This window comes from Procambarus clarkii, chromosome 66 (assembly GCF_040958095.1).
Source record: "Procambarus clarkii isolate CNS0578487 chromosome 66, FALCON_Pclarkii_2.0, whole genome shotgun sequence".
In the NCBI taxonomy this organism is placed as follows: Eukaryota; Metazoa; Arthropoda; class Malacostraca; order Decapoda; family Cambaridae; genus Procambarus; species Procambarus clarkii.
Window position 1 is genome coordinate 27,978,276 of NC_091215.1, and position 25,836 is coordinate 28,004,111.

General features: G+C 46.0%; 3 protein-coding genes across 10 annotated transcripts in view; 2 read left to right on the top strand and 1 right to left on the bottom strand.

Annotated features, from left to right (window-relative positions):
* Positions 1 to 25,836, bottom strand: part of LOC123769213 (innexin inx2) — a 67,019-nt gene that overhangs the window by 5,195 nt on the left and 35,988 nt on the right. The window lies entirely within an intron of this gene.
* The window catches only part of CycE (cyclin E), a 132,186-nt gene that overhangs the window by 573 nt on the left and 105,777 nt on the right, over positions 1 to 25,836 (top strand). The window contains exon 1 of one of the 2 annotated variants that reach the window (XM_069309976.1): positions 5,342 to 5,538. The exons of the other annotated variant lie outside the window; for it this stretch is intronic. The gene's annotated coding sequence lies outside the window, so the exon portion shown is untranslated. Of the gene's footprint in view, positions 1 to 5,341; positions 5,539 to 25,836 lie in introns of those variants that run through there. 2 annotated transcript variants of the gene reach the window in all.
* On the top strand, positions 16,509 to 24,552 carry LOC138355299 (SUMO-interacting motif-containing protein 1-like). The gene is made up of 2 exons (XM_069310172.1): positions 16,509 to 16,539; positions 23,558 to 24,552. Exons 1-2 carry the CDS (start codon positions 16,509 to 16,511, stop codon positions 24,550 to 24,552), a joined length of 1,026 nt encoding a protein of 341 aa, XP_069166273.1.

The following is a 25,836-nucleotide window of genomic DNA, read 5'->3' on the forward strand; positions in this document are numbered from 1 at the left end:
GATTTGAACCTGCACACACTCAACTGAATCCTCTAAAGGTCTACAGGTTTCCTCTGACGCCTAGTCCTTAGGGTTTCACTCATCACCCGTATGTACTCTGCCTTTGTTATAGGGAGTTATAACCCTCAACGCTTGGGTTAGAACTCCTATCGAGTTGGAAAACACTGCATACAAGGAGAAAAATACTACGCCAGCAAGGACAAGTTGCCCAACGCAGTGCAGGGAACGGAACCAGGTGCATTGTGAGACGTCTGGCAAAGCTAGTGTGGGTTTTTCTGACATAGTGGTTAATGTTTAATAGCTTGGAATGTCCACCCATGATAAAAGAAAAGGCTGCCACGTCGTACGGACATGTTGTACGTTATCCATATACCTCAAAATGCAATCCATGAACGAGTGCGAACACAATCGAACCGCACTAGACAGAAAATATCTTGTGTGAAAGGTGTAACAACCCATTACAAACTTGATGTACTAGTTAGTGATGGAAATCTACTATTTGTATCACAGTGTAGGATTTCTGAATATTTTTGTCTGGTTTTATACCCATTCTGCAACTCTCTCTCCCCTCAATTTCCCCTCCCCCGCCCCCATGGGGTCTTTAATAGGAACACAAGCACATAAATATAGATGAAACTGCAAAAGGCCGAGTATAGATTGGGTTTTTGGCATTTTGGGTAGATAGGTGGGTTTTTGGTGGGGTGGATGTGTTGAATTGGTAAAATCCTTTAACTATCCGGATTGTTAATAAATCTTGCTGATTGCTATTAACAATCGAGATTTTGTTGCAGTACACAAAACTAATTATCTCCTTTAAGCTTAATAATAATATAACATAACCCAACTATTTGGTTGAATAATAAGGATAATGTAAATTCATTCGCAATCATGATAATTGTTTACATAACACAAAACAGATCATAAACATCTACCCTATTTCTATGCCTCATAGAAATATACCACAAACAAATATGCTCCCAATTCTAAAAATAGAGTAGCGCTAACACAATTCCGCTGTGTGGAATTAATGTGATTCTCGACTGCCAATTTAGAATGTCTATCATCATATTGAGAAATAGACAAGGAGATAAACGGTATCCTTGCGGCAAGTGGCCGCCGTGACGTCATAACCAGTCGTAGGCAGATATTCAGGGGCGCGACTCTCCCACACAAAAAACTCCTAACACACCAGTCTTCATAAGGGTGATGAATCTAGCTATTGTGGCCGTAAACTGTGTCATATAATGCGCATCTGGTACAACCTTTTGGTATGTTTATGTGATAACAGTCTATCCTGCCTGCACCTGCATCCTGACCATTTTACTCCAAGTTGAAGACCTCTCTAAATCCTTTCTCTCTCTCCCCCTTCCCACTAAATCCCCCCCCTCCTTTTCCCGTCTCACAAAATCCCCCCTTTTCCCGTTCCACTAAACTCCTTCGTCCTGCACACAGACATCCCAACATGCTTTGTACATGTATTTTACTTCAGCACAAATTAAGTTGAAAATACTCGTTATCAAGCGATTATTTTTAGTATGTCAGACGAGTGAGTGAGGTTTCTGTGGCGTGGACCTCTTGTGCGACGTTAGAGATGTGTGGACCAGATATACGTTTTTGATTGGGTGAGAATAGCTTGAACTACCTCATCCTATTGAGTGTATTTATAACTCAATAAACGTACTTCAATTTCAATTTCCTAAAGACGTTCTCGGCGCTGTGAACGTCTCCCGTCGAACATCAATGGTAACTCACCATGACTCCTTGCGGCTCAGTATCAACAGACGTGTTGAAAGTAAAATAAACATATAAGTATATTTTTGCAAGAAAGTGATGTTGCAATATCTGGGGGGAAGGGGGGATTGAGGATGAGTTGATAGGCTGTGATGGGCTAGGATTTAGGGGAGGTGGGGCGTGGGGCATTTGTGCATATGTAGTGCGTTAGGATATAAATAATTTTTGGTAATACGGTTAGTGAAGAAGATGTAGTATGCTGTACGCTCACACCTTAGATCACCATGTATTAGTGTATAAATTGCTTGGTAACTATAGAAATAAGAAATCAGTAGTGTACCACATCAATTTGTTTGGATGTGACAATGGAATGATAGAGAGAATTCTTATAGGAGGTATATGGACTTTGCCCCAAGAGTGTAACACTAAAATTCAGTTTGTAATAAGTTCTATAAGATGCCTATTGGAGTGTGTAATGTAGAATATGATTTGTGTAACGTATGGTTTTGTGTGCCCCGCGACGGATCTGAAGCAGAGGAGGGTAGAAATAGCCTAAGCTACTCTATCCTTTTGAGATGCATCTTATTGTCTCAATAAACGGTGCAGTCAGGAGGATAATATCATTATAGTGGGTGAAGTGTGTTTATGCACTTGAGGGAAGGAGGAAAGGTACCTACATAATGACGTAACACACTAATTGTTACCTCATTCCCTTGCATTATCCTGCCTTGTATCCTGTCTGAGAAGCAATATCCTGTCTGAGAGGCAAATATCCTGTCTGTTCGCCGTGTCTTCGTTTAGGGAATCATATTTGCATCCTGCTACTGGATATTATCCTGCTTTTTAACACGCTAGTTAATAGTATCCTTCCTTATATCCTACCGGTGAAAGTATCCTGTTTTGAAACCTGTGAGTGAGCAGTACCTAAAGTATCACTTACCTAGGAGCATTATTCTGCCAGGGAACACGGAATCCCGGGTTCGAATTGCCGGGCTACATTTCCTTTCACTTGATGCCTCTAACAGTCAAAGGGTACCCGGCAGTTAGCCCAAGCTTCGGATCACACATGACCTAGAAAGGCGCCGTCTAAACCGACTTTCCGGACCGAGGGGTATTAACACCTCAGCGATAACCAGTCGAGTACGATATAACCGCCCCTCCACCTGTCACTCACTACGACGGCGGTACACTCTCTGATGATCAAGATTAGCATAGCCAAAGATATGTCAGTCAATCGTTGACACGACAGTCAATCGTTGATACGATAGTCAATAGTTGATACGATAGTCAATAACTGACACGACAATTAATCGTTGACACGACAATCAAACACGGTCGTAAGATTGATTAGGGTTTTTAGAACTTTAAAGACCATACCATTAATCCCCTGAATGTCACTAATATATTTATAAACAATAATTTCTGTGTGTTTTTTCTTATTACAATAATATGGAAATAAATATGATGTTTGTTTAGCGAGGGAGTCGTGGGTGAATGGAACATAATGGCTAATAAAGTTACAACAGCAGACGCCGTGGGAGCCATTAAGAACAGAGTGAACACACGAGTGAAAGCATTTGGGTGTAAACAATGACCAGCCTCGCGTAGTACAGTGTTGGTTTTTTCTGTTCAATTAATGATAACACTCATTATTCAAATTATAATATGAGTGCCTTATATAATAATAATAATAATGGCCATTGTAGCCTCTATACAGTGAAAAGTACAGTTGTGGGTGTATGAACTCATACAGGCGTATACGCTAGACAGTCAGACAGGAGTCTGGGTAAGAGACAGTCGCTCACTGATGAGGATTCATCACAAGGTCATTGTGACAAGCGACTCCTAACAGGTTCTTCCCTTTCGTGGCTGTGAGGCGCCCACTCCTCGCTTGGTGAGGCTCCTGCCTCCTCTTTGGAGAATACTTGGTTAACTTCTCGTAGGCTTCGATGCTAGGTTAGGCTACTGCCTCCTCCTGTGAGATTATCTGCTTAGGTTCTTGGAGGCTTTGGAGAATATTTGGTTAAGTTCTCGTAGGCTTCGATGCTCGGTTAGGCTACTGCCTCCTCCTGGGAGATTATCTTCCTAGGTTCTTGTAGGCTCTGGTGTTCGAAGAGGTTCCTCATTCTGGGAAAATATCAGGATAGATTTTCGTAGGCTCCGTGAAGTTCCTGCAACCTAGATTATCTGGTCAGAGAGAAGGGGAAGAGAGAGTGTGTGTTCCTTGTTGTCAAGGACCGATTAGCGTCCCCTATCACTCTGTTGGATTTCTGACGGCTTCTGTGCGACCTCTAGGCCCTAAAGCGACTTCCTAAGAACAACAGTTTGTTTAATGTGGATCTTAAGATAACGTTGTTGACGTGAAGGTCATGAAACCCACAGGCACAGAGAAATTGCTGTTCGTCCTGCCTATTTTTTTGTCAAGACTAGACGGCGGCGAATCACCTGCTGTTACGAGGGGAAAAAAGTTTATTATTGCAGGTAGCCAACGGATAGTGATAATGTTGGGGAGGTGAGGCAGCCGTTGTGTGGTGGGGGAAGGTAAGAATGGAGGGTGAGGCACAAGGGACGTCTGTCCCCAGCGACACCTCCAGTGTGAGGTCAAGTGGGTGGAGGGCTGCAGCGGCGTATTATAAGTGGGTGAGAACACGAGAGTGGAGGGGTGATAGTGGGGAGCTCTTGGAGAGGGAAGGGTTACAGTTGAGAGCTGCTGGGGAGAGGGGTGATAGTGGGGAGCTCTTGGAGAGGAAGGGGTCAGAATAGGGAGTTTGGAGATGGTGCTGACCAAAAACTGATGTTATAGCGGCTAGCAAAAAATACGTAATGTCCCATTTTCTATTCGTGGGTCCTCGGTTAGGTTAGAATCGGTCAATTTAGTACATGTACAATTCCTTACTTACCCAAGAGAAAGTTATAATAATAGCATAACACGTGGTCATTATAATTATATACTGTATTGATTTTCTAGATTTTGAGTTAGAAAATGTCAAGCCTATTAATGTCCTCCTGCCCCTTGAGTTCTTCCTAAAATGTATAATGCGCCGTAATTTAGTACACTCTGGAGATTGTCTGGTGTGTGCTGAGGCAAAACACATGAGGTTTACACTCAACTAATTGTGTTAATGTTGGGTATTTTTGTTTAATCGACAATAAATATCCTATCGTGTAAGCTTCAGTTCAATGTGTTTACTTCTTCTGCGTTTATCTGTTAACATAGGCTTTCCGCTGTTCATTTAATCTTGCATGTATTGTAGACTATTTTGAATTAAAGCTTGACATGCTTGTTTGTTTGTTTCACTAGTCTGGTAGTGATAATGTGAGTAGATGCATAATTATTACAACAAATGTTTTTATCAAGAAGTTGCACCATGGGTAATTTAGTTAGTCCTTGGTGAAGAGGAACAATAGCCGTGACATGAACCAACACAGACGGACCAAAGAGGAGGCAAACAGACACTGGGATTGGCGTAATAACAATAATAAGAAGCAGGAACGATGGTTAGGAGTAAAAGGCACAAGGGAAAGTGGGCCAGAGGCCAGGCGGCGGCGGCCGTTACTTGGGCGACGACTCTAGGTCAGCCTCGCCCCCTGTGCTGACCTGCACGTGATAGTTCACCTCCGTGCTCTACCTCTCGTGCCTCACGTGCCACGTTTTCCCACCGTGCTGGGAAATTAAGTGCATTTCCTCCTGACCTGAAAGTGTTTTTTTTTCTAAATTGGGTCCGTGTTCCCGGTGATAGCACTGATGGCGCCGAGATGACATTTTGTCCACGCGTTCGAGCCCTCTTTCTCCCGTCGCCTTGCAAGGTATGAAATTGTATTCTTCACTTTGAACCTCTTAACGCCTTCTTTTGAACATAATGTGCAAATTCTCGGGAACATTTTAATGTGATAATTGAGAAAGCCTTATCGTGTTGCTTCTGACCAAACACTAGTTTTATGTATATTATCATATACAAGTTCCTCTCACTGTGTAGAACAGGTAGATTTCTGTGTAGAACAGCTTTCTGTAAGTCTGTACTTGTCATAGGTCTGCCCAAATAAATACCCAGTTAACCGTGGGTGTGTGTGCACTAAACATTGTGTCCCGAGAGTGTGCAAGTTGGCGAGTGGTAGGCAGCGACCGACCGGCAACCTTGTATAGATTGAGAAATTCTTGGTTACCGACCATACTTGTTTTCCTTGCGCACCGCAGCCACTGGAGGAAAAGTTAATGTTTCCTGCCATCTGTTGCAACATCATACAAGTACTGCACAGCTGCACAGCACAGCACAGTTAACAGTACTGCACAGCTGCACAGCACAGTACAGTTAACAGTACTGCACAGCTGCACAGCACAGTTAACAGTACTGCACAGCTGCACAGCACAGCACAGTTAACAGTACTGCACAGCTGCACAGCACAGCACAGTTAACAGTACTGCACAGCTGCACAGCACAGCACAGTTAACAGTACTGCACAGCTGGTTATGTTACCATCGTTTACTTTCACTAATAATAATAATAATAATGATAATTGTCATTAGTAGCCTAATCAAAGCTGTAAGGAGCTGGAACTTGATAAAATAGGTTAATGTTAAATACAGACCACCATCAGAGGACGGAACGACAAACATCAGCGAAGACTTGGCAAACTCTAGTGTTTTACTAACGTTCCTTGACCCCTCACTCTCTCTTCTGCCGTTCACTGAGGAAGTGTACAAGAGAATGAAGATGACAAAGTTTAGAAATGAGAAAGTAGTGAGGAAATTGAAACAAAAATAATGTATTTACAATGAAGAGGAAGAGAACTATGTATATTAAAAAATATTATACAAATAAGAATAGATTTTAGTAAATGTAAACCAAGTCAAGGAGAACTGATGAAACCCAAGAGACAGAGAATAAAAAGGGCAGAATTAGAGAGGCAGAGGACACAAAAACTTAAGAAAACATCTTCAATGGACGCTGATGCAGAAGACAGCGCCCATGGCCAGTGTTGAGGACACAAGGAGCAAGCCTCATCCTGGGTACTGGGATGAGTGACGTCCTGTACCATGCAGAACATAATCTATAAACAGCAGAATGTATTGCAATTCAATATATACGAAAGGACGCCAGATAATGAGCTCACCAAAATTTTATTTGCAATTTAATGTGTAACGTCCTTGAATGTAAATAATGAAATAGCTGGTGCAACATATGCAAGTCGTGTGGGCATTAATGCCTCCTGCCCATGTACAGGCTAGGATATGTGGTTCGGGCAAGGTATCGTCTGGAAACTGACACTGATGGTATATACTATATACATATAAATTATATGTATTGCCCCATTGCCTCAGAGACACTTGGTGCCTGGGGTAAAAGTGCTGCTAGCTTTTTGAAGGAGTTGGGGTCCAAGCTAATTGAAACAACTAGAGACCCTAGAGCTGCCAGTTATTATTATTAAGATGTTAATAAAAATAACTGGCAGCTCTAGGGTCTCTAGTTGTTTCAATATATTATTATATATATATATATATATATATATATATATATATATATATATATATATATATATTTCTACATTAGTTTTAACTCAAATTAGAAAAAAACTTATATATAATGTAATGGAAAGCTTTATCATTGCATAAGAATATATATATATATATATATATATATATATATATATATATATATATATATATATATATATATATATATATATATATATATATATATATATATATATATATATATATATATATCCATGTTGTACACACATACATACATATATATATATATATATATATATATATATATATATATATATATATATATATATATATATATATATATATATATATATATATATGTATGTATGTGTGTACAACATGGATATGTATACACAACATGATAATGATGGAGATATGGTGTACAACAGGAATTGGTGAGTTTTTTATTATTATTATTATTTTCTACCACAGACGTGGCCACACAGTTACAATGCTAATCAGCATATATACAATTGGTGAGTGAAAGGGGTAGTCATATAGGAGGGTAGTTGTAAAAAAGATAAGGGTTGATTGTTGTTGAGAGGTTCTTAGATTTCTTAAGAGGATATGGAGGAGTAAGCACTGATTTATTATTTTCTGTCATGAGCTGATTGTAACTATTGCTCTTGAGGTTGCTAGTAAGTTGGGAAAGTTTATGTTATATACACTGCCTTTTACTCTTATCATCCTTACCTTCAACTCCTCTCTGTATTCCCTTCCTCCTTGCCTAGTCCCTGCTTTGGTTTATTTTCCCTATACTCCTGTAATTTTCCATATATACCCGTCCTGTAATTTTCCATATATACCCGTCCTGTAATTTTCCATATATACCCGTCCTGTAATTTTCCATATATACCCGTCTAAAGCCTTGTGCGTGTGCTACAGTGGGAGTTGTAGTGAAGGTACAATATCATTGTCTTCGCCACATACGCCATCTGCTTAAGTAACCCGTTGTTGTTGTTGCTGCTGTGACCTCGGAGGCCACAATATCTTACGTAAACACAGACTCATTCGCTGCGCAGATGGTTCCGTATACATAGGCTATACATATCTCGACTTGTGTGTGTTTAAGAGGGAGCGTTCATATTGACTGGAGAATTTAGAAAAGTGTGCGTTTATTAAAGATAAGAGGAGAAAGAGGAGAGCAAACAGTAAATAGTGACCACTAATATCAATTGTAGGTAAAGTTGCTTTGTTAGGATTTCCCATAATATTTGATCTTTGCAATAATTCTTGGGGGATGATCGTCTCAGTGGTTCTCCAGGTGCAAGGATGAATGCTAGGCTGGAAGATGGCTGGTGTAGAAGTTTGGTGTAGCTACACCTTTTGACAGCTGGTGTAGACGACATCTGTTTATAGCTGGTGCAGACACATCTGTTGATAGCTGGTGTAGACACATCTGTTGATAGCTGGTGCAGACACATCTGTTGATAGCTGGTGTAGACACATCTGTTGATAGCTGGTGCAGACACATCTGTTGATAGCTGGTGTAGACGACATCTGTTGATAGCTGGTGCAGACACATCTGTTGATAGCTGGTGTAGACGACATCTGTTGATAGCTGGTGTAGACGACATGTACTGTACACAGATGCGTACAGAGAGTGACGCAAGTATCCTTTACCCAGGGACGGAAATATGCCACAGGGACAAAGACTCATCCAGCGGGGTTTCACTAGGAAAACTCTCAAGGACCAGTTTTCTTCTTGTAAACACCGTCTTCGTTAATAGTCATACTCAACACTAGGAAAGTTTCTTGTTATCTTTAATAAAATACAATATAAATTATACATAAATTTTTGCAAGGCAATACTACATTACATATACAGTAGTATAATTCTTAGTGTTTCATTACCACAGAGCATGAATTTTAAACCCTTAAATGTTAGTTCACTAATGACACTAATCTTTTTTTTTATCTTTATTTAAGAAAATACAATATAAATCACGTATACATAAGTTTTACAAGGCCATTATACATTACAATTCTTAGTGAACAAGTGTCATTAGTACAGAATACAAGGTGGGGGGGGGTGTCAGAGAGCGTACACCTATTGAAGTAACTAAATTAATTTATCTAATAAAGGGAAAAATTAGTTTCAGCATTGATATAAGCAAAGTAATACATATCTTAACAAAATGTAAAAGGTAAGCTGATGAGTGAAAGGCAAAGAAGTAAAGACAGCAGATATATAGGAATGTTGTTGTTGTTTAAGATTCGCTACTTTGAGCAAAAAGTTCCAAGTAGCACGGGCTATGGTGAGCCCGTAGTTATTATATAGGAATGGGCTTGAGAATAACAGTGAGTAAATCGATGCCAGGTAGGAACTGTAAGGCAACCTAAGGCAGTGTACTGGTTGAAATAGGCAGTATACTGAGTGACTTTGATTGATTGATGAAGATTAAGCCACCCAAGAGGTGGCACGGGCATGAATAGCCCGTAAGTGGTACAATTTTTTGTTTAGTATTCTGAGGTCGCATTTAATCGTCAAGCTGCTATCGCGGGGGAGGATACTGCTTGGTACTTGAGTTTGGTGTAAGTTTGGTGTAAGTTTCAGTGATTTTCTCCTCTGGAGTGGCGGCTCGTCCGGTGAGCGAACCAGATGGCACCAGTTCCAAAACAGATGGAACACTTTTGTGGTTTAGTTTTTGTATTTCTGTCAATGCGCACATCTGAGTCAATCAAGGGTTTGTGTTGTGGGAAGTGTTTCGCTCCCCCCCCCCCCACCCGTCGTGCAAGGACCCTTGACGTCCGCTTGAGTAACGGTATTTCACCATGTCTCCAAGAGGATAATTATCGCTATTCGGGTAATAGACCATTGTTTTCCCTGTGAGTGTTGCGGGGACTTGAAACATCGTCACAGTGAGGTGTTAGTGGTTAATGGCATTAAGCGTTGTGTCTAGTGGCAGACACACCTTCCCTAAAGTCAAACGGTGTTTACGATTCGCTACTTGGAACAAAAAGTTCTACGGGCTCACCATAGCCCGTGCTACATGGACACTTCGTTCGAGTAGCTAAATCTGAAACAACAACAAAAAGTTCCAAGTAGCACGGGCTATGGTGAGCCCGTAGTGGACTTTTATTAAGTCAGACGTAAGGAGGCAAACGCCTTCATGTTTGATACTAGCGGAATTGATCCTACTCACGTAGTTTCTATACATGGTATAGGATTATCGTGTTATATATATATACCTGTTGGCAGAGTACTGGAATGTCGAGAAATATAAATACATTATCTCTAGTACAATAACGATAAGTTGGGACTTTTGAGGGAGGGTCTCGCTCCCCCGTAGACCACAACTAGCCAGCTAGCTAGCCATACTAGCTAGCCATAACTAGGGATGTAGAGTAAGGAGGCAGACAGCGGTGCTCGCTGGACCAGACATGCTTGACTGGTCACCCACCAACGCCTCAAGACACCGCCAATATAACATTTTCCGGGTCCACTCGTATATGGCCTCAGACCAGTCTTGGTTATTGTTGTTTTAGAATCAGCTGCAAGGAACACAAGGTTCCAAGCAGCACGGGCTATGGTGAGCCCGTCGTACTCGCCTGGCACGGGAGCTGTGCTGAACGAAGGCCCTGAAATCAAGAGGGTGTCCCCGACGAAATACATCGTCTCTTACGGTCTTGGTGTCGGGGCTAAATATAGCCAGGGAGGGACAGGCTCCTCGTCTGACCTCCCTCCGCTCCCTCTCTCGCTTCGCCCATCCCTATCCTTCCCTCCCTCCCTATCCTTCCTCTCTATCCCGGATCTTTACCCTTTCCTCCATACATCTTACGTCTTCTTGGTCATTTTCCTCGCCCATCTCGCTTATTTCTACACACAGAAATCACAATAGCGTGATGCATCAAATGAACAAATCCACAAGGGACCGTGATGAGGATTCGAACCTACGTCCGAGAGGATCCCAGACGCGCCTTGATCGACTAGGCCACGACACGGAAAAAGAATTGCAACCGGGAGTTCATCTGCCCTCACACGTGCAATCTCTCGGGCCTGGATTTCCGAGCTGTCGGCCCACTGATGCGGTGACACGGGAGACATCTCCCGTCACGCAGGGTGCAGTCGCACCTCCACAGATCTCCAGTATCAGCTCTTGATACTGGTAATGGCTCAAAATGGCCACCACTTACGGGCTATTCATGCCCGTGCCACCTTTTGGGTGGCTTAATCTTCATCAATCAGATGCGGTGACTTCAAACTCTTTTTTTTCTGATGAGGCTCACTCCGGCCTCCTGCTAACATCCATTCTACTCATGGGGGTAGAATGGGTGTTCTACTACTCTACTTCTTCTTCTTCTAGAAGTAGAAGTTCTTCTACTTCTCCCATTCTACTCATTCCCATTCCAAAACAGAACAACTACACTTAAAATAACATAAATAACAACAGACAAAAACAACAGCACCAACAGCTGTTCATAACAAAACGGAAACAGCTTGAACAGGAAAACAGCACTAACGACAGCAACAGCTACAAGATACAGAACAGAATAACAGCAGCACCGCCAAGAACAGCAGCAGCAACAGCAACAATAATAGAAGAAAACAGTAGCAACAGAACCATCAATAACAGGAACCGACAACAGGACCTCCAGCAACAGGAGCAAAATAGTAGTTCAGGTCATTATTATAGAGTAACAGCAGTGATTGGTTGGAGAAAAATGGGGGATGACCTTCGACAATCTGCGGACTTCTTGCCCCCTGTCGAGGCCACTAGATAAGGCCCTCAGGTAAATTCAGGTAGTAATCACAGTGGTAGACGTAGCAGAATACTTTCATCGTGTGGTTTGGGGGTCGCAGCAAGAGAGCAGGGACGTACAAAGCAAATTGGAAAGGGAAATTGGTTAAGATAAATTTTTCCATTGTGTTCGCCGAGACCATGGCTGAAAATAAGTACAGGGGCCCTGATCCCATGTAGCGGTCCCTGAACCCACCTATTGGGGCTTTATGCTCGTGTAGTGGTCCCTGAACCCACATATTGGGACTTTATGCTCGTGTAGTGGTCCCTGAACCTACATATTGGGACTTTATGCCCCTGTAGTGGTCCCTGAACCCACATATTGGGGCTTTATGCTCGTGTAGTGGTCCCTGAACCTACATATTGGGGCTTTATGCTCGTGTAGTGGTCCCTGAACCCACATATTGGGGCTTTATGCTCGTGTAGTGGTCCCTGAACCTACATATTGGGGCTTTATGCTCGTGTAGTGGTCCCTGAACCTACATATTGGGACTTTATGCTCGTGTAGTGGTCCCTGAACCCACATATTGGGACTTTATGCCCCTGTAGTGGTCCCTGAACCCACATATTGGGACTTTATGCTCGTGTAGTGGTCCCTGAACCTACATATTGGGACTTTATGCTCGTGTAGTGGTCCCTGAACCCACATATTGGGACTTTATGCTCGTGTAGTGGTCCCTGAACCTACATATTGGGACTTTATGCTCGTGTAGTGGTCCCTGAACCTACATATTGGGGCTTTATGCTCGTGTAGTGGTCCCTGAACCCACATATTGGGACTTTATGCTCGTGTAGTGGTCCCTGAACCCACATATTGGGACTTTATGCTCGTGTAGTGGTCCCTGAACCCACATATTGGGGCTTTATGCTCGTGTAGTGGTCCCTGAACCCACATATTGGGACTTTATGCTCGTGTAGTGATCCCTGAACCCACATATTGGGACTTTATGCTCGTGTAGTGGTCCCTGAACCCACATATTGGGACTTTATGCTCGTGTAGCGGTCCCTGAACCCACATACTGGGACTTAATGCCCCGTGTAATTGTCACTCGCACTCACATACCGAGAATTTATGCCCCATACAACTGTTTCTTGAGCCGCTAAAAAAAATTAGAAACAGATGTAACTAGGCACTGAAAAATTGCATTGCAATCTGAAATAATAATTGCAACCTGTCCACTGACTGTACTCAGGCACGCGGCCCCCCCCCCTACCCCCAGGCATCCATCTGAACAGCCTGTGCATTCCAAAAATCAGTATTTTCTAAAATCTAAATTAAAAATGATCTTGTAATAGAATTTGGTGTATAGTTAGGCCCTAGATTGGGTTAGGTGTTTAGGTTCTGTTGGCGATTATTTGTATTGGTAGTACGTGGAGGAAACATTTTGAGCAACCCGTCCTCAGACCAGGTCCATTCCATCCAGCGGTCGACCCCAAAGACGCATTTCATCAATTTTAACATGATGCTCATTCAAAACTGAAATTTTCTTAAATATAAATGAAATTAACGTCGACGTTGAGAGAGAGAGACAGAGAGAGAGAGAGAGAGAGAGAGAGAGAGAGAGAGAGAGAGAGACAGAGAGACAGAGAGACAGAGAGACAGAGAGACAGAGAGAGAGAGAGAGAGAGAGAGAGAGAGAGAGAGAGAGAGAGAGAGAGAGAGAGAGAGAGAGAGAGAGAGTATTGTGTTGACGGAGAGCACTGAGGCAGTCAACAAACAAGGATGTAAGATTCACCATGTGTGTGTGTGTGCATGTACTCACCTAGTTGTGCTGGCGGGGGTTGAGCTCTGGCTCTTTGGTCCCGCCTCTCAATCGTCAATCAACAGGTGTACAGGTTCCTGAGCCTACTGGGCTCTATCATATCTACACTTGAAACTGTGTATGGAGTCAGCCTCCACTACATCCCTTATTAATGCATTCCATTTGTCTATAATGTGTATGTGTGCTTACTCTACACTGCACACATGTGTTTATGTGTACTCACCTATTTATACTCACCTATTTGTGCTTGCGAGGGTTGAGCTTCGACTTTTTGGTCCCGCCTCTGTGTGTGTGTGTGTGTGTGTGTGTGTACTTACCTAATTGTACTTACCTAATTGTGCTTGCGGGGGTTGAGCTCTGGCTCTTTGGTCCCGCCTCTCAACCGTCAATCAACTGGTGTACAGATTCCTGAGCCTATTGGGCTCTATCATATCTACATTTGAAACTGTGAATGGAGTCAGCCTCCACCACATCACTTCCTAATGCATTCCATTTGCTAACTACTCTGACACTGAAAAAGTTCTTTCTAACGTCTCTGTGGCTCATTTGGGTACTCAGCTTCCACCTGTGTCCCCTTGTTCGCGTCCCACCAGTGTTGAAAAGTTCGTCCTTGTTTACCCGGTCGATTCCCCTGAGGATTTTGTAGGTTGTGATCATGTCCCCCCTTACTCTTCTGTCTTCCAGTGTCGTGAGGTGCATTTCCCGCAGCCTTTCCTCATAACTCATGCCTCTTAGTTCTGGGACTAGTCTAGTAGCATACCTTTGGACTTTTTCCAGCTTCGTCTTGTGCTTGACAAGGTACGGGCTCCATGCTGGGGCCGCATACTCCAGGATTGGTCTTACATATGTGGTGTACAAGATTCTGAATGATTCCTTACACAGGTTCCTGAACGCCGTTCTGATGTTAGCCAGCCTCGCATATGCCGCAGACGTTATTCTCTTTATGTGGGCTTCAGGAGACAGGTTTGGTGTGATATCAACTCCTAGATCTTTCTCTCTGTCTGTTTCATTAAGTACTTCATCTCCTATTCTGTATCCTGTGCCTGGCCTCCTGTTTCCACTGCCTAGTTTCATTACTTTGCATTTACTCGGGTTGAACTTCAACAGCCATTTGTTGGACCATTCACTCAGTCTATCCAGGTCATCTTGTAGCCTCCTACTATCATCCTCTGTTTCAATCCTCCTCATAATTTTTGCATCGTCGGCAAACATTGAGAGGAACGAATCTATACCCTCTGGGAGATCATTTACATATACCAGAAACAGTATAGGTCCAAGGACTGACCCCTGCGGGACTCCACTTGTGACGTCTCGCCAATCTGAGACCTCACCCCTCACACAGACTCGTTGTGTGTGTGTGTGTGTGTGTGTGTGTGTGTGTGTGTGTGTGTGTGTGTGTGTGTGTACTCACCTAGTTGACCCACGACCATTCTCAAGTCGTCATTATCACAATCGACTTGATAGTGGTCCAGGACGAACCGAAACGTCGTCGTCCCTTCACCTTCTAGTGTGTGATTTGGTCAACATTTTCAGCCACGTTATTGTGACTCCTCGTGTGCTTGTGTAGGTGTTCACGTCGTCGTCGTGTGGCCTGGCTCGTCTCACCAATTACTGTCTTTGTTAACAAATGAACAAATCCACAAGGGCCGTGACGAGGATTCGAACTTACATCCGAGAGCATCCCAGACGCTTTGTTAAACATAGATATCTGTAACTACCTCGTCTGGCGCAGTAGCCTTCTGCAGCTTCCTTTATTCTTGTGTTGTCGTATATGGGTTACCTTGAGGTTACCTTGAAGTGCTTCCGGGGCTTAGCGTCCCCTCGGCCCGGTCGTCGACCAGGTACTCCTTGGTACATGGTGGGGGGGGATTTTGTCTTTGTCTCAGTGACTCGTGCGTGACTAAATCTTTCACTCCTTTGTGTACTGTGTTAATTACAGCCAATATTTAGTATGTGGTGATCATGTCTCCACTGTATTCTATCTTCCGGTGATGTAATATTTAATTCCTTGAGCCTTCCATATGCCATGCTGGTAATTACCTAATTACCTAAGTGTAATTACCTAAGTGTAGTTACAGGATGAGAGCTACGCTCGTGGTGTCCCGTCTTCCCTGCACTCTTTGTCATATAACGCTTTGAAACTACTGACGGTCTTGGCCTCCACCACCTTCTCACTTAACTTGTTCCAACCGTCTACCACTCTTATTTGCGTGTGCATTCCAGTGTGTCTATATCTGTGTTGCTGTGCGGAAGCCAATGTTGTTTACCCGTGTGTGTTCTATATGTGTAGGTACACATGTATACATGTGGGTATGCGTCTCTTGGTGGGAGTGTGGGCGTCATGTAGGTGGGAGGGTGGATGTGGGAGTGTGTGTGTTGCCCCGCAGTAAACACAAGGGGTTGAGCAACCACCAGCCCAAGTGAGGCACGATGTGGTATTTGTTCAGCAGAGTCCCGTCCAAGCTGAAGGTCCACCACACCACCCTCAGGGCCCCCACACTATCCTTAGGGGTCCCACACTATCCTCAGGGGTCCCACACTATCCTCAGGGCCCCTACACCATCGTCAGGGCCCCTACACCATCCTCAGGGCCCCCACACCATCCTAGGGCCTCCCACACCATCCTCAGGGCCCCCTACACCATCCTCGCCCCCCCACACTATCCTAGGGCCCTCCACAGCATTCTAGGGCCCTCCACACCATCATGAGATGCACATGTGGTGTCGACGAGATGTGTGACGTGACAGTGACGTCATAATGATGACGAAGGGACAGGTTTCAGACCCTACTGGTACGTGTACCGTGGGATGTGTACCTCGCTGCTCAGTCTACGTACACTGTACGAGTTTACTGTAAAGTCCTTAATCCTATGGTCCCCGGAATAAGACCCAGTCAAATCGTTTAACAACTTTCAGATGTCAACAGAGACGCATTCGCCTTCGATTGGTCGTCAAAGCAATCACCTTCCTTGATTGGCTGTCAAAACAGTCGCTTTCCTTCCTTCCTGACCCCGTGATTGGCTGTCAAAACAAACACCTCGTTAACTGCACGATTCCCACGCTGTCAAGAATCATTGCTATCACTGTACCATCTTGAGTATTGCAACATTGAAATACTTTTTGCACTAGGTGCAGACGAGGAGTCACAGTAACGTGGCTGAAGTATGTTGACCAGACCACATACTAGAAGGTGAAGGGACGACGACGTTTCGGTTCGTCCTGGACCATACTCAAGTCGATCGACTTAAGAATGGTCCAGGACGGACCCAAACGTCGTCGTCACTTCACCTTCTAGTGTGTGGATTGGTCAACACTCTTTGCGCTAACTTAACCCAATTTGCATAGATCGTCGGAACACGCAAAAATGCAATGTAAAACACATTAAACCCGCAAAAAAAATGTAAAACTGTAAGTCATGAATTGGACATTGAGATGGGATTGAAATCCCCCGGGGGGGGAGGGGGGGGATGATGAGTTAACCAGCTGACTCACGGCTCTTAAGAGCGTCGTAGACCACATTACCAAGTCGTCAAAGTCAGTTATATATCAACTATGACACACACACACACACACACACATGATCACCACATTCAAGATTCTCAAGGGAATTGATAGGGTAGATAAAGACAGACTATTTAACACAAGGGGAACACGCACAAGGGGACACAGGTGGAAACTGAGTGCCCAAATGAGCCACAGAGATATTAGAAAGAACTTTTTTAGTGTCAGAGTGGTTGACAAATGGAATGCATTAGGAAGTGATGTGGTGGAGGCTGACTCCATACACAGTTTCAAGTGTAGATATGATAGAGCCCAATAGGCTCAGGAATCTGTACACCTGTTGATTGACGGTTGAGAGGCGGGACCAAAGAGCCAGAGCTCAACCCCCGCAAACACAACCAGGTGAGTACAACTAGGTGAGTACACACACACACACACACACACACACACACACACACACCCTCGTAGTGGGGGTCTCGTAGCCTGGTGGATAGCGCGCAGGACTCGTAATTCTGTTGCGCGGGTTCGATTCCCGCACGAGGCAGAAACAAATGGGCAAAGTTTCTTTCACCCTAAGTGCCCCTGTTACCTAGCAGTAAATAGGTACCTGGGAGTTAGTCAGCTGTCACGGGCTGCTTCCTGGGGTGTGTGTGTGTGTGTGTGTGTGGTGTGGAAAAAAAAGTAGTTAGTAAACAGTTGATTGACAGTTGAGAGGCGGGCCGAAAGAGCAAAGCTCAACCCCCGCAAAAACACAACTAGTAAACACACACACACCTCACGTTTAAAGCACCCCCAAGAGATACTCTTGAAGCAGCTCTTGCAAGTCTTTTATAAACCGGTCTAGAGTCTATATTTCCTCATTTTTATTATAATGTTTCGAACTATATTAACTTCCGGTTGCATAGAGATAAGTGAAGTGGAGAGACAAAGCTGGCATGTCCCCTTGGAGGTGCGTCACTGATTGGGGGGAGGGAGGGGGGGAGGGAGGGGGGGTTTGGGGGCAGGAATTACCTGGACAGGATTCGAGCAGTCGTAATGAACGGGAGACTGGACATGACGTCAACACCGGCCAGCCTGGCATGTATCTTTTGGTCTTCCCTTTGTTTGGGTCTCAAGTTCAAGTATGTTTATTGAGTCAAGAAAAAAATTACATCTCAAAGGGATAGAGTAGCTTAGGCTATTTAGGCTAAGCTATTTAGCTTAGGCTATGACTGTTGCCGCTTGCTGGTTGAATGTGTAGCCCAGACACCACCTGTGAGAGAGGTAGTTTATTCTGCCCTCCAATTCTGGGGCAATTCGTTAACGTTTGTACTAATCCTTGTTATTTCGTGTATTTGTTGGATAAATGCATTAGTAATCTCTCATTCTCTCACTCTCTCTCTCTCTCTCTCTCTCTCTCTCATTCTCTCTCTCTCTCTCTCTCTCTCTCTCAAGACCATGGGAAGGGAAGGGAATTAGCAGGAGGAAAGCACCGAGCCATTACGACTATATAGCACTTGGAAGGGATCAGGATAAGGATTTGAGATGGGACGGGGGGGGGGAAAGGAATGGTGCCCCAACCACTTGTGGACAGTCGGGGATTGAACGCCGACCTGCAGGACACGAGACCGTCGCTCAAGACCATGGGGGAACCAAGCACATAATTGGCGATGCAAAATCGACTTGAGAATGGTCCAGGACGGACCGAAACGTCGTCGTCCCTTCAAATTCTAGTGTGTGGTCTGGTCAACGAGCACATAATTGTCCTCACATCACTAATAACCTGCGAAACGTTACCTTTCCTGCCCCGGAGAGCTTCCGCTACCTGCAGCTGGTCCCCCCCCCCCCCCCCCCCCCCGCCGCCGCCGCCACACTAACTTCCCCTCAAACTATCCCCTCCGGAAATGTCCTCGGGGGGAGGAGGGGTATGATGTCTACCCCCCCTACCCCAGCCCCCCACTACCTCTGGTCTCCTGACAAGCACTGAGAATTCCCTCACTATCTTCCAAGCCTTCCTACTTCTCCTTCACTTTCTCCCTCTTCTCTCTCTTCTGTCTTCATTATTTCTCTCCCTCTTTTTCAGCCTCCTTCGTCTGTGTCTCTGCTTCAGCCTCCCTCCCTCCCTCTCTCTCCCCCCCCTCCGTCCCTCCCTCCCTCTCTCCCCCCCCTCCTTCCCTCCCTCCTTCCCTCCGTCCCTTCCTGTCCATCACGTCCCTAGTGTTAAGATGCTTCTCACGGTTCCCTCCTGTTTTTGTTTAGAGTTAAAAGCGGAAAGGAAGGGGAAGAGCTGATGGGAAAGGGTGGAGAGGGGGTTAAGCAGGGGGAGGGGTGGGTGGAGGATGAATGGATGATTTTTTTTTTTAGATGGAAGGGGCGGGGGAGGGTAGGGAGGTAGTGGAGTAAAGATGATAAAGAGGTACAGGTGAAGGAAAAGCTGTATCAGTGTAAAATACAGTGAGAGTTGTTATGGCCTAGCTGACACGATGTGTGTTTGGTGGGTAAGGTCTCTGTTGCCAGGGTGCTGGGGATGAGTACTGATGAGGTGTGTGGTGGGGGGGGGGGTGAGGTGTGTGGACGGGGGGCGGTGAGGTGTGTGGTGGGGGGGTGAGGTGTGTGGTGGGGGCGGTGAGGTGTGTGGTGGGGGCGGTGAGGTGTGTGGTGGGGGCGGTGAGGTGTGTGGTGGGGGCGGTGAGGTGTATGGTGGTGGTGAGGTGTATGGTGGGGGCGGTGAGGTGTATGGTGGGGGCGGTGAGGTGTATGGTGGTGGTGAGGTGTATGGTGGGGGCGGTGGATGGTGGAGAGGGGGGAGTGTTGGGGTTGAGGGGGTGGAAGAAATGCTTTCACAGATAGACAAGAGTTGGTGAAAGTCGGAGGGTAATGTTTGTGTTCGTACTTGCCTAGTTGTACTTAGTGGTATTTGCTGGGGGTAGGGGGTGAGCTCTGGCTCTTTGGTCCACGCCTATAATCATTCAATAAACTGGTGTCCACGGTTGTTCCTGTAATATTTCTGATGCTCGCTGGTAGGACGTTGAACAACCGTGGACCTCTACCCTATCAATTCATCGGGCAAAATCATTGATACCGGGAGCCAGTGGTACCGCGAGTCAATGGTAATGTGAGCCAGTGGAAACTGTATCTTAGGTGCAGGGTTCAGAACTGTACCATATGTGGGTCATACCAGTGACGGGATGGCCGCCATCCGGCTATATATGCCAAGCATATTGAGCCTTATCTCTCGTTATCATCCACTTGCTTAGTTTTTCCCTGGAGAGTTCCACGGCCCTCACATTCACGCGGGAAGATGGGAGTTGTCGAGGCTTGAGAACGCCCAGAAACCTCGAGTAAGGAACTCTAAGTCGTGTGTTGATATGCAGCCTATCATCCTATGTTTGGGTAAATACTGGTTCGGTAACAGGGTTGTTGATTTGTGGAACCAATTACCGCGTAACGTGGTGGAGGTGGGGTCCCTCGATTGTTTCAAGCGCGGGTTGGACATGTATATGAGTGGGATTGGGGGGTTATAGATAGGAGCTGCCTCGTATGGGCCAATAGGCCTTCTGCAATTACCTTGGTCTTATATTCTTATGTTCTTGTGTTAGATTCAGCTACTGGGAACAACAGAGTTCCAAGCAGCACGGGCTAGGGTGAGCCCGGGGTGGACTTACCTGGCACAGATGTGCTGTCCAACTGGTTTTGGAAAAAACACACATTTTTCCTTCCTGTCACCTCAGCTGTTTTATGTTATTAATGCATTTTATTTATTACAAGAATTATAAACTTTTCCAGTTAATAGATAAGAACATATTGGGTCTTTCCTTCACATTCAATTATAATAATAATAATTAATGATAATCAAATCAAATTACAAAGCTATATTCATAAATTGTTGTAGTGGAGGTTGAGCTTCAACCAGTGGGTCCTGGCTCTCAGCCGTCATAGTGACTGGTATACTTACTTTCGTATATGCTGGTAATATTATCTTGGTTAGGTTACCCTACGATGCTAGTTAGGGTTATTAGACGAGAGTTGGTGAAGGTTATCTTGAGGTGCTTCCGGGGCTTAGCATCCCCGCGGCCCGGTCCTCGACCAGGCCTTGAAGGGCAGGAGAGTTGTATTCACCTAGTTGTGCTTGCAGGGGGTTGAGCTCTGCTCTTTCGGCACGCCTCTCAACTGTCAATCAACCGTTACTAACTACTACTACTATTTTTTTTTAAGCTCCGCCACCCCAGGTGTGTACACACACTTACCCCCTTCCCCCCCCCCACCTTTTATTCCCCCCCTTTTATTCCCCTCCCATCTTTTATTCCCCCCCCCTTTTATTCCCCCCACCTTTTATTCCCCCCCATCTTTTATTCCCCCCCCCCACCTTTTATTCCCCCCCTTTTATTTCCCTCCCATCTTTTATTCCCAGTCACCTTCCCCCTGGTACAAACCCCTGTGTGTCTCACGCCAGCCACAGGAGCGTAATGTTCAGTTGTATCCCCTAGTAAATAACGTTACAGATTCGGGTGTATATATGTGTGTGGAAACAGGTGTGTACAGTCATGAATGGAGAGAAGGAAGGGGGTGTGAGAGAGGAGGGGATGATAGGGAGGGGGGGGGGAGGGGGGGATGCTGAGTATGAATGAGAAGAGTTACTGGCAAATGCTGCTCATAGTTACAGCCTCGCTCCTGTGCCAGGTAAGTTCACTACGGGCTCACCATAGCCCGTGCTACTTGGAACTTTTTGGTCCCAGTAGCTGAATCTTAAAAACAAAAAAAAATCACAAATGCTGCCCTGTAGAGCAGACAACCCACTGACACACACACACACACACAGGGGGGACATGATCACCACATTCAAGATTCTCAAGGTAATCGACAGGGTAGATAAAGACAGGTTATTTAACACAAGGGGCACACGCACTAGGGGACACAGGTGGAAACTGAGCGCCCAAATGAGCCACAGAGATATTAGAAAGAACTTTTTTAGTGTCAGAGTGGTTGACAAATGGAATGCATTAGGCAGTGATGTGGTGGAGGCTGACTCCATACACAGTTTCAAATGTAGATATGACAGAGCCCAGTAGGCTCAGGAATCTGTACACCTGTTGATTGACGGTTGAGAGGCGGGACCAAAGAGCCAGAGCTCAACCCCCGCGAACACAATTAGGTGAGTACAGGGGGGACATGATCACCACATTCAAGATGGACACTTGCTTAATCTAGCCACATCTGTAACCATTAGTTTGAATAACTCAGTTATATATCTTGATTATATATATATATATATATATATATATACATATATATATACATATATATATACATATATATATATATATATATATATATATATATATATATATATATATATATATATATATATATATATATATGTGTGTGTGATATCCGTAACTGATATCGATGTGCTTCAGACTCTGCAGCGTGGCTCTGTTGTTTCCATCCATCTGTTTCCTGCAGACAAGGCAGTGTCTGGGATGCTCCCGGACGCAGGTTCGAATCCTCGTCACGGCCCTTGTGGATTTGTTCACGTTTCCTGCAGAGTTGTGAGGTGAGGCTCGTGAGTCGGTGTAGAGCACCGCTCCCTCTGTGCTCCGCTCTTGAGCAAGTAAACCCATAAAGCAGCATTGAGCTCTTGAGTTGAGGAGGCGTGGATCTCAGACAGTGACTTTGTTTGTTTCCGCGCGATGTGGTTGGTGGTGGTGGTTGGTGTGGTTGGTGGTGGTGGTTGGTTGGTGGTGATGGTGGTGGTGGCTGGGGTGGTGGTGGTGATGGTGGTGTGGTGGTGTTGGCTGAGGTGGTAGTGGTGATGGTGGTAGCTAGGGTGGTGGTGGTGGTGGCGGCGTGGTGTGGTGATAGTGGTGGTAGTGGCAGCGTGGTAGTGTGGTGGTGGCTAGTGTGGAGTGGTGGATGTGGGAGAGGTGCTCAAGGCCAGACAGGCAGCAGCCCAACACCCTCTGTCCTCTCCCCTCCCCCCCGTCCCATCCCACCCACCCCTCGGTCCTAAATCACCCCCTCCCTCCCCCCCATAAGAATCCCCATCTCCTTCTACCATGATTCCAACTTTTCTTGTCTTTTTCTTTCTATTTTTACTGATCTTGGAGTATCAAGTTCCGCCATCTCCTGCCTGCTACAAGAGTCACCATGATGCTCCTCAACAGCGGCATTTATGTAAACAAAAGACGAGCGGGAAAGGGGAGGACTATGCTCATAAGAGAGTCGAGAAGTAAAGCACCCCAGGAAGACACCCTGGGGCGTCTTGAGACACCCTGGGGGCGTCTTGAGACACCCTGGGGGCGTCTTGAGACACCCTGGGGGCGTCTTGAGACACCCTTGGGGCGTCTGGAGACACCCTGGGGCGTCTGGAGACACCCTGGGGGCGTCTGGAGACACCCTGGGGCGTCTGGAGACACCCTGGGGCGTCTGGAGACACCCTGGGGGCGTCTGGAGACACCCTGGGGGCGTCTGGAGACACCCTGGGGCGTCTGGAGACACCCTGGGGCGTCTGGAGACACCCTGGGGGCGTCTGGAGACACCCTGGGGCGTCTGGAGACACCCTGGGGCGTCTGGAGACACCCTGGGGCGTCTGGAGACACCCTGGGGGCGTCTGGAGACACCCTGGGGCGTCTGGAGACACCCTGGGGCGTCTGGAGACACCCTGGGGCGTCTGGAGACACCCTGGGGGCGTCTGGAGACACCCTGGGGCGTCTGGAGACACCCTAGGGCGTCTGGAGACACCCTGGGGCGTCTGGAGACACCCTGGGGCGTCTGCAGACACCCTGGGGCGTCTGGAGACACCCTGGGGCGTCTGGAGACACCCTGGGACGTCTGGAGACACCCTGGGACGTCTGGAGACACCCTGGGGCGTCTGGAGACACCCTGGGGGCGTCTGGAGACACCCTGGGGCGTCTGGAGACACCCTGGGGCGTCTGGAGACACCCTGGGGCGTCTGGAGACACCCTGGGGCGTCTGGAGACACCCTGGGGCGTCTGGAGACACCCTGGGGGCGTCTGGAGACACCCTGGGGCGTCTGGAGACACCCTGGGGCGTCTGGAGACACCCTGGGACGTCTGGAGACACCCTGGGACGTCTGGAGACACCCTGGGGCGTCTGGAGACACCCTGGGGCGTCTGGAGACACCCTGGGGCGTCTGGAGACACCCTGGGGCGTCTGGAGACACCCTGGGACGTCTGGAGACACCCTGGGGCGTCTGGAGACACCCTGGGGCGTCTGGAGACACCCTGGGGGCGTCTGGAGACACCCTGGGGGCGTCTGGAGACACCCTGGGGGCGTCTGGAGACACCCCAGGGTGTCTCAAGTAGGTCAAGTGACCTCTCTCGGTCGCTGTACAGCGTCTCGTGGACACACCCTCAACCCCCACCTCTGGCCGCCCCTTCCCCCCCCCCCTTCATCCGGAAGCCTGACCCTTATTTTTCCCTCCGGGTTTATCCCCCCCCCCCAACAACGTCCCCCCCCTCCACAACCCGTTCTCGCACTTGCTTATAGTCAATATTGGGTTATTTAATAAGTGCATATGTGACATACTAATTGTGAATATTTTAGTTTACCTTGAAAAGCTTCATAGAAAACACCGACCTCACCTAACCTTCTTAGTATGAGTACTTACTTACTTCTTAGATAAGCATCTTATTGCTTCTTAATTACAATTATTACTTAACCTATACCGTTGATAGGTGAGTGGACACACCGCCATAGCAGCATGTACAACACTCCCCAATAGGAAGAAAACCCGCTGGGTTGTTCATCCTGTCACTTGTACCGTGTTCTTAAATAATTATGTTGCCATTTTTATTATATAAATCGGTGGTTTTAAGCCTAATATCGTAATTACCAGTAGGCCTAATGCAATTACCTTTAGTTTTATTATATATAAATTGAGTTAATTTATTATGCGCCCCATACCCATCCTGTGGGCGGTAGTGGGTTACAGAGACACATAATGGGCTCAGGGACTGAATCACATAATTTATTTAGCTAAGCAAGTTAGTTACAGTGTTGATAAGCTTAGTTACAAAGTTGTTAGTTAATTATTATATCGATAATGGGTAGTGAAGCGCTGTTTACTGTACTTATTAGTGGCTTTGCCCGAAGGAAGGAATTTTCAGGGGTAAGCGCCAAGCCATTACGACTATATAGCACTGGGAAGGGGGTCAGGATAAGGATTTAGGATGGGACGGGGGGGGGGGGGGAAGGAATGGTGCCCAATCACTTGTGGACGGTCGGGGATTGAACGCCAACCTGCATGAAGCGAGACCGTCGCTCTACCGTCCAGCTTTGCCCGAAACGCTGTGCGTATTACATAAAAAGATAAGAACAAAGGTAACTGCAGAAGGCCTATTGGCCCATACGAGGCAGCTCCTATCTATAACCACCCAATCTCACTCATATACATGTCCAACCCGCGCTTGAAACAATCGAGGGACCCCACCTCCACGCGGTAATTGGTTCCACAAATCAACAACCCTGCTACCGAACCAGTATTTACCCAAGTCTTTCCTAAATCTAAACTTATTAGTGGCTTTAGATATTGTATGTACCAGATCTATCTATAAATCCAGTATTATGCTTGTAACTCATCTTCTCTG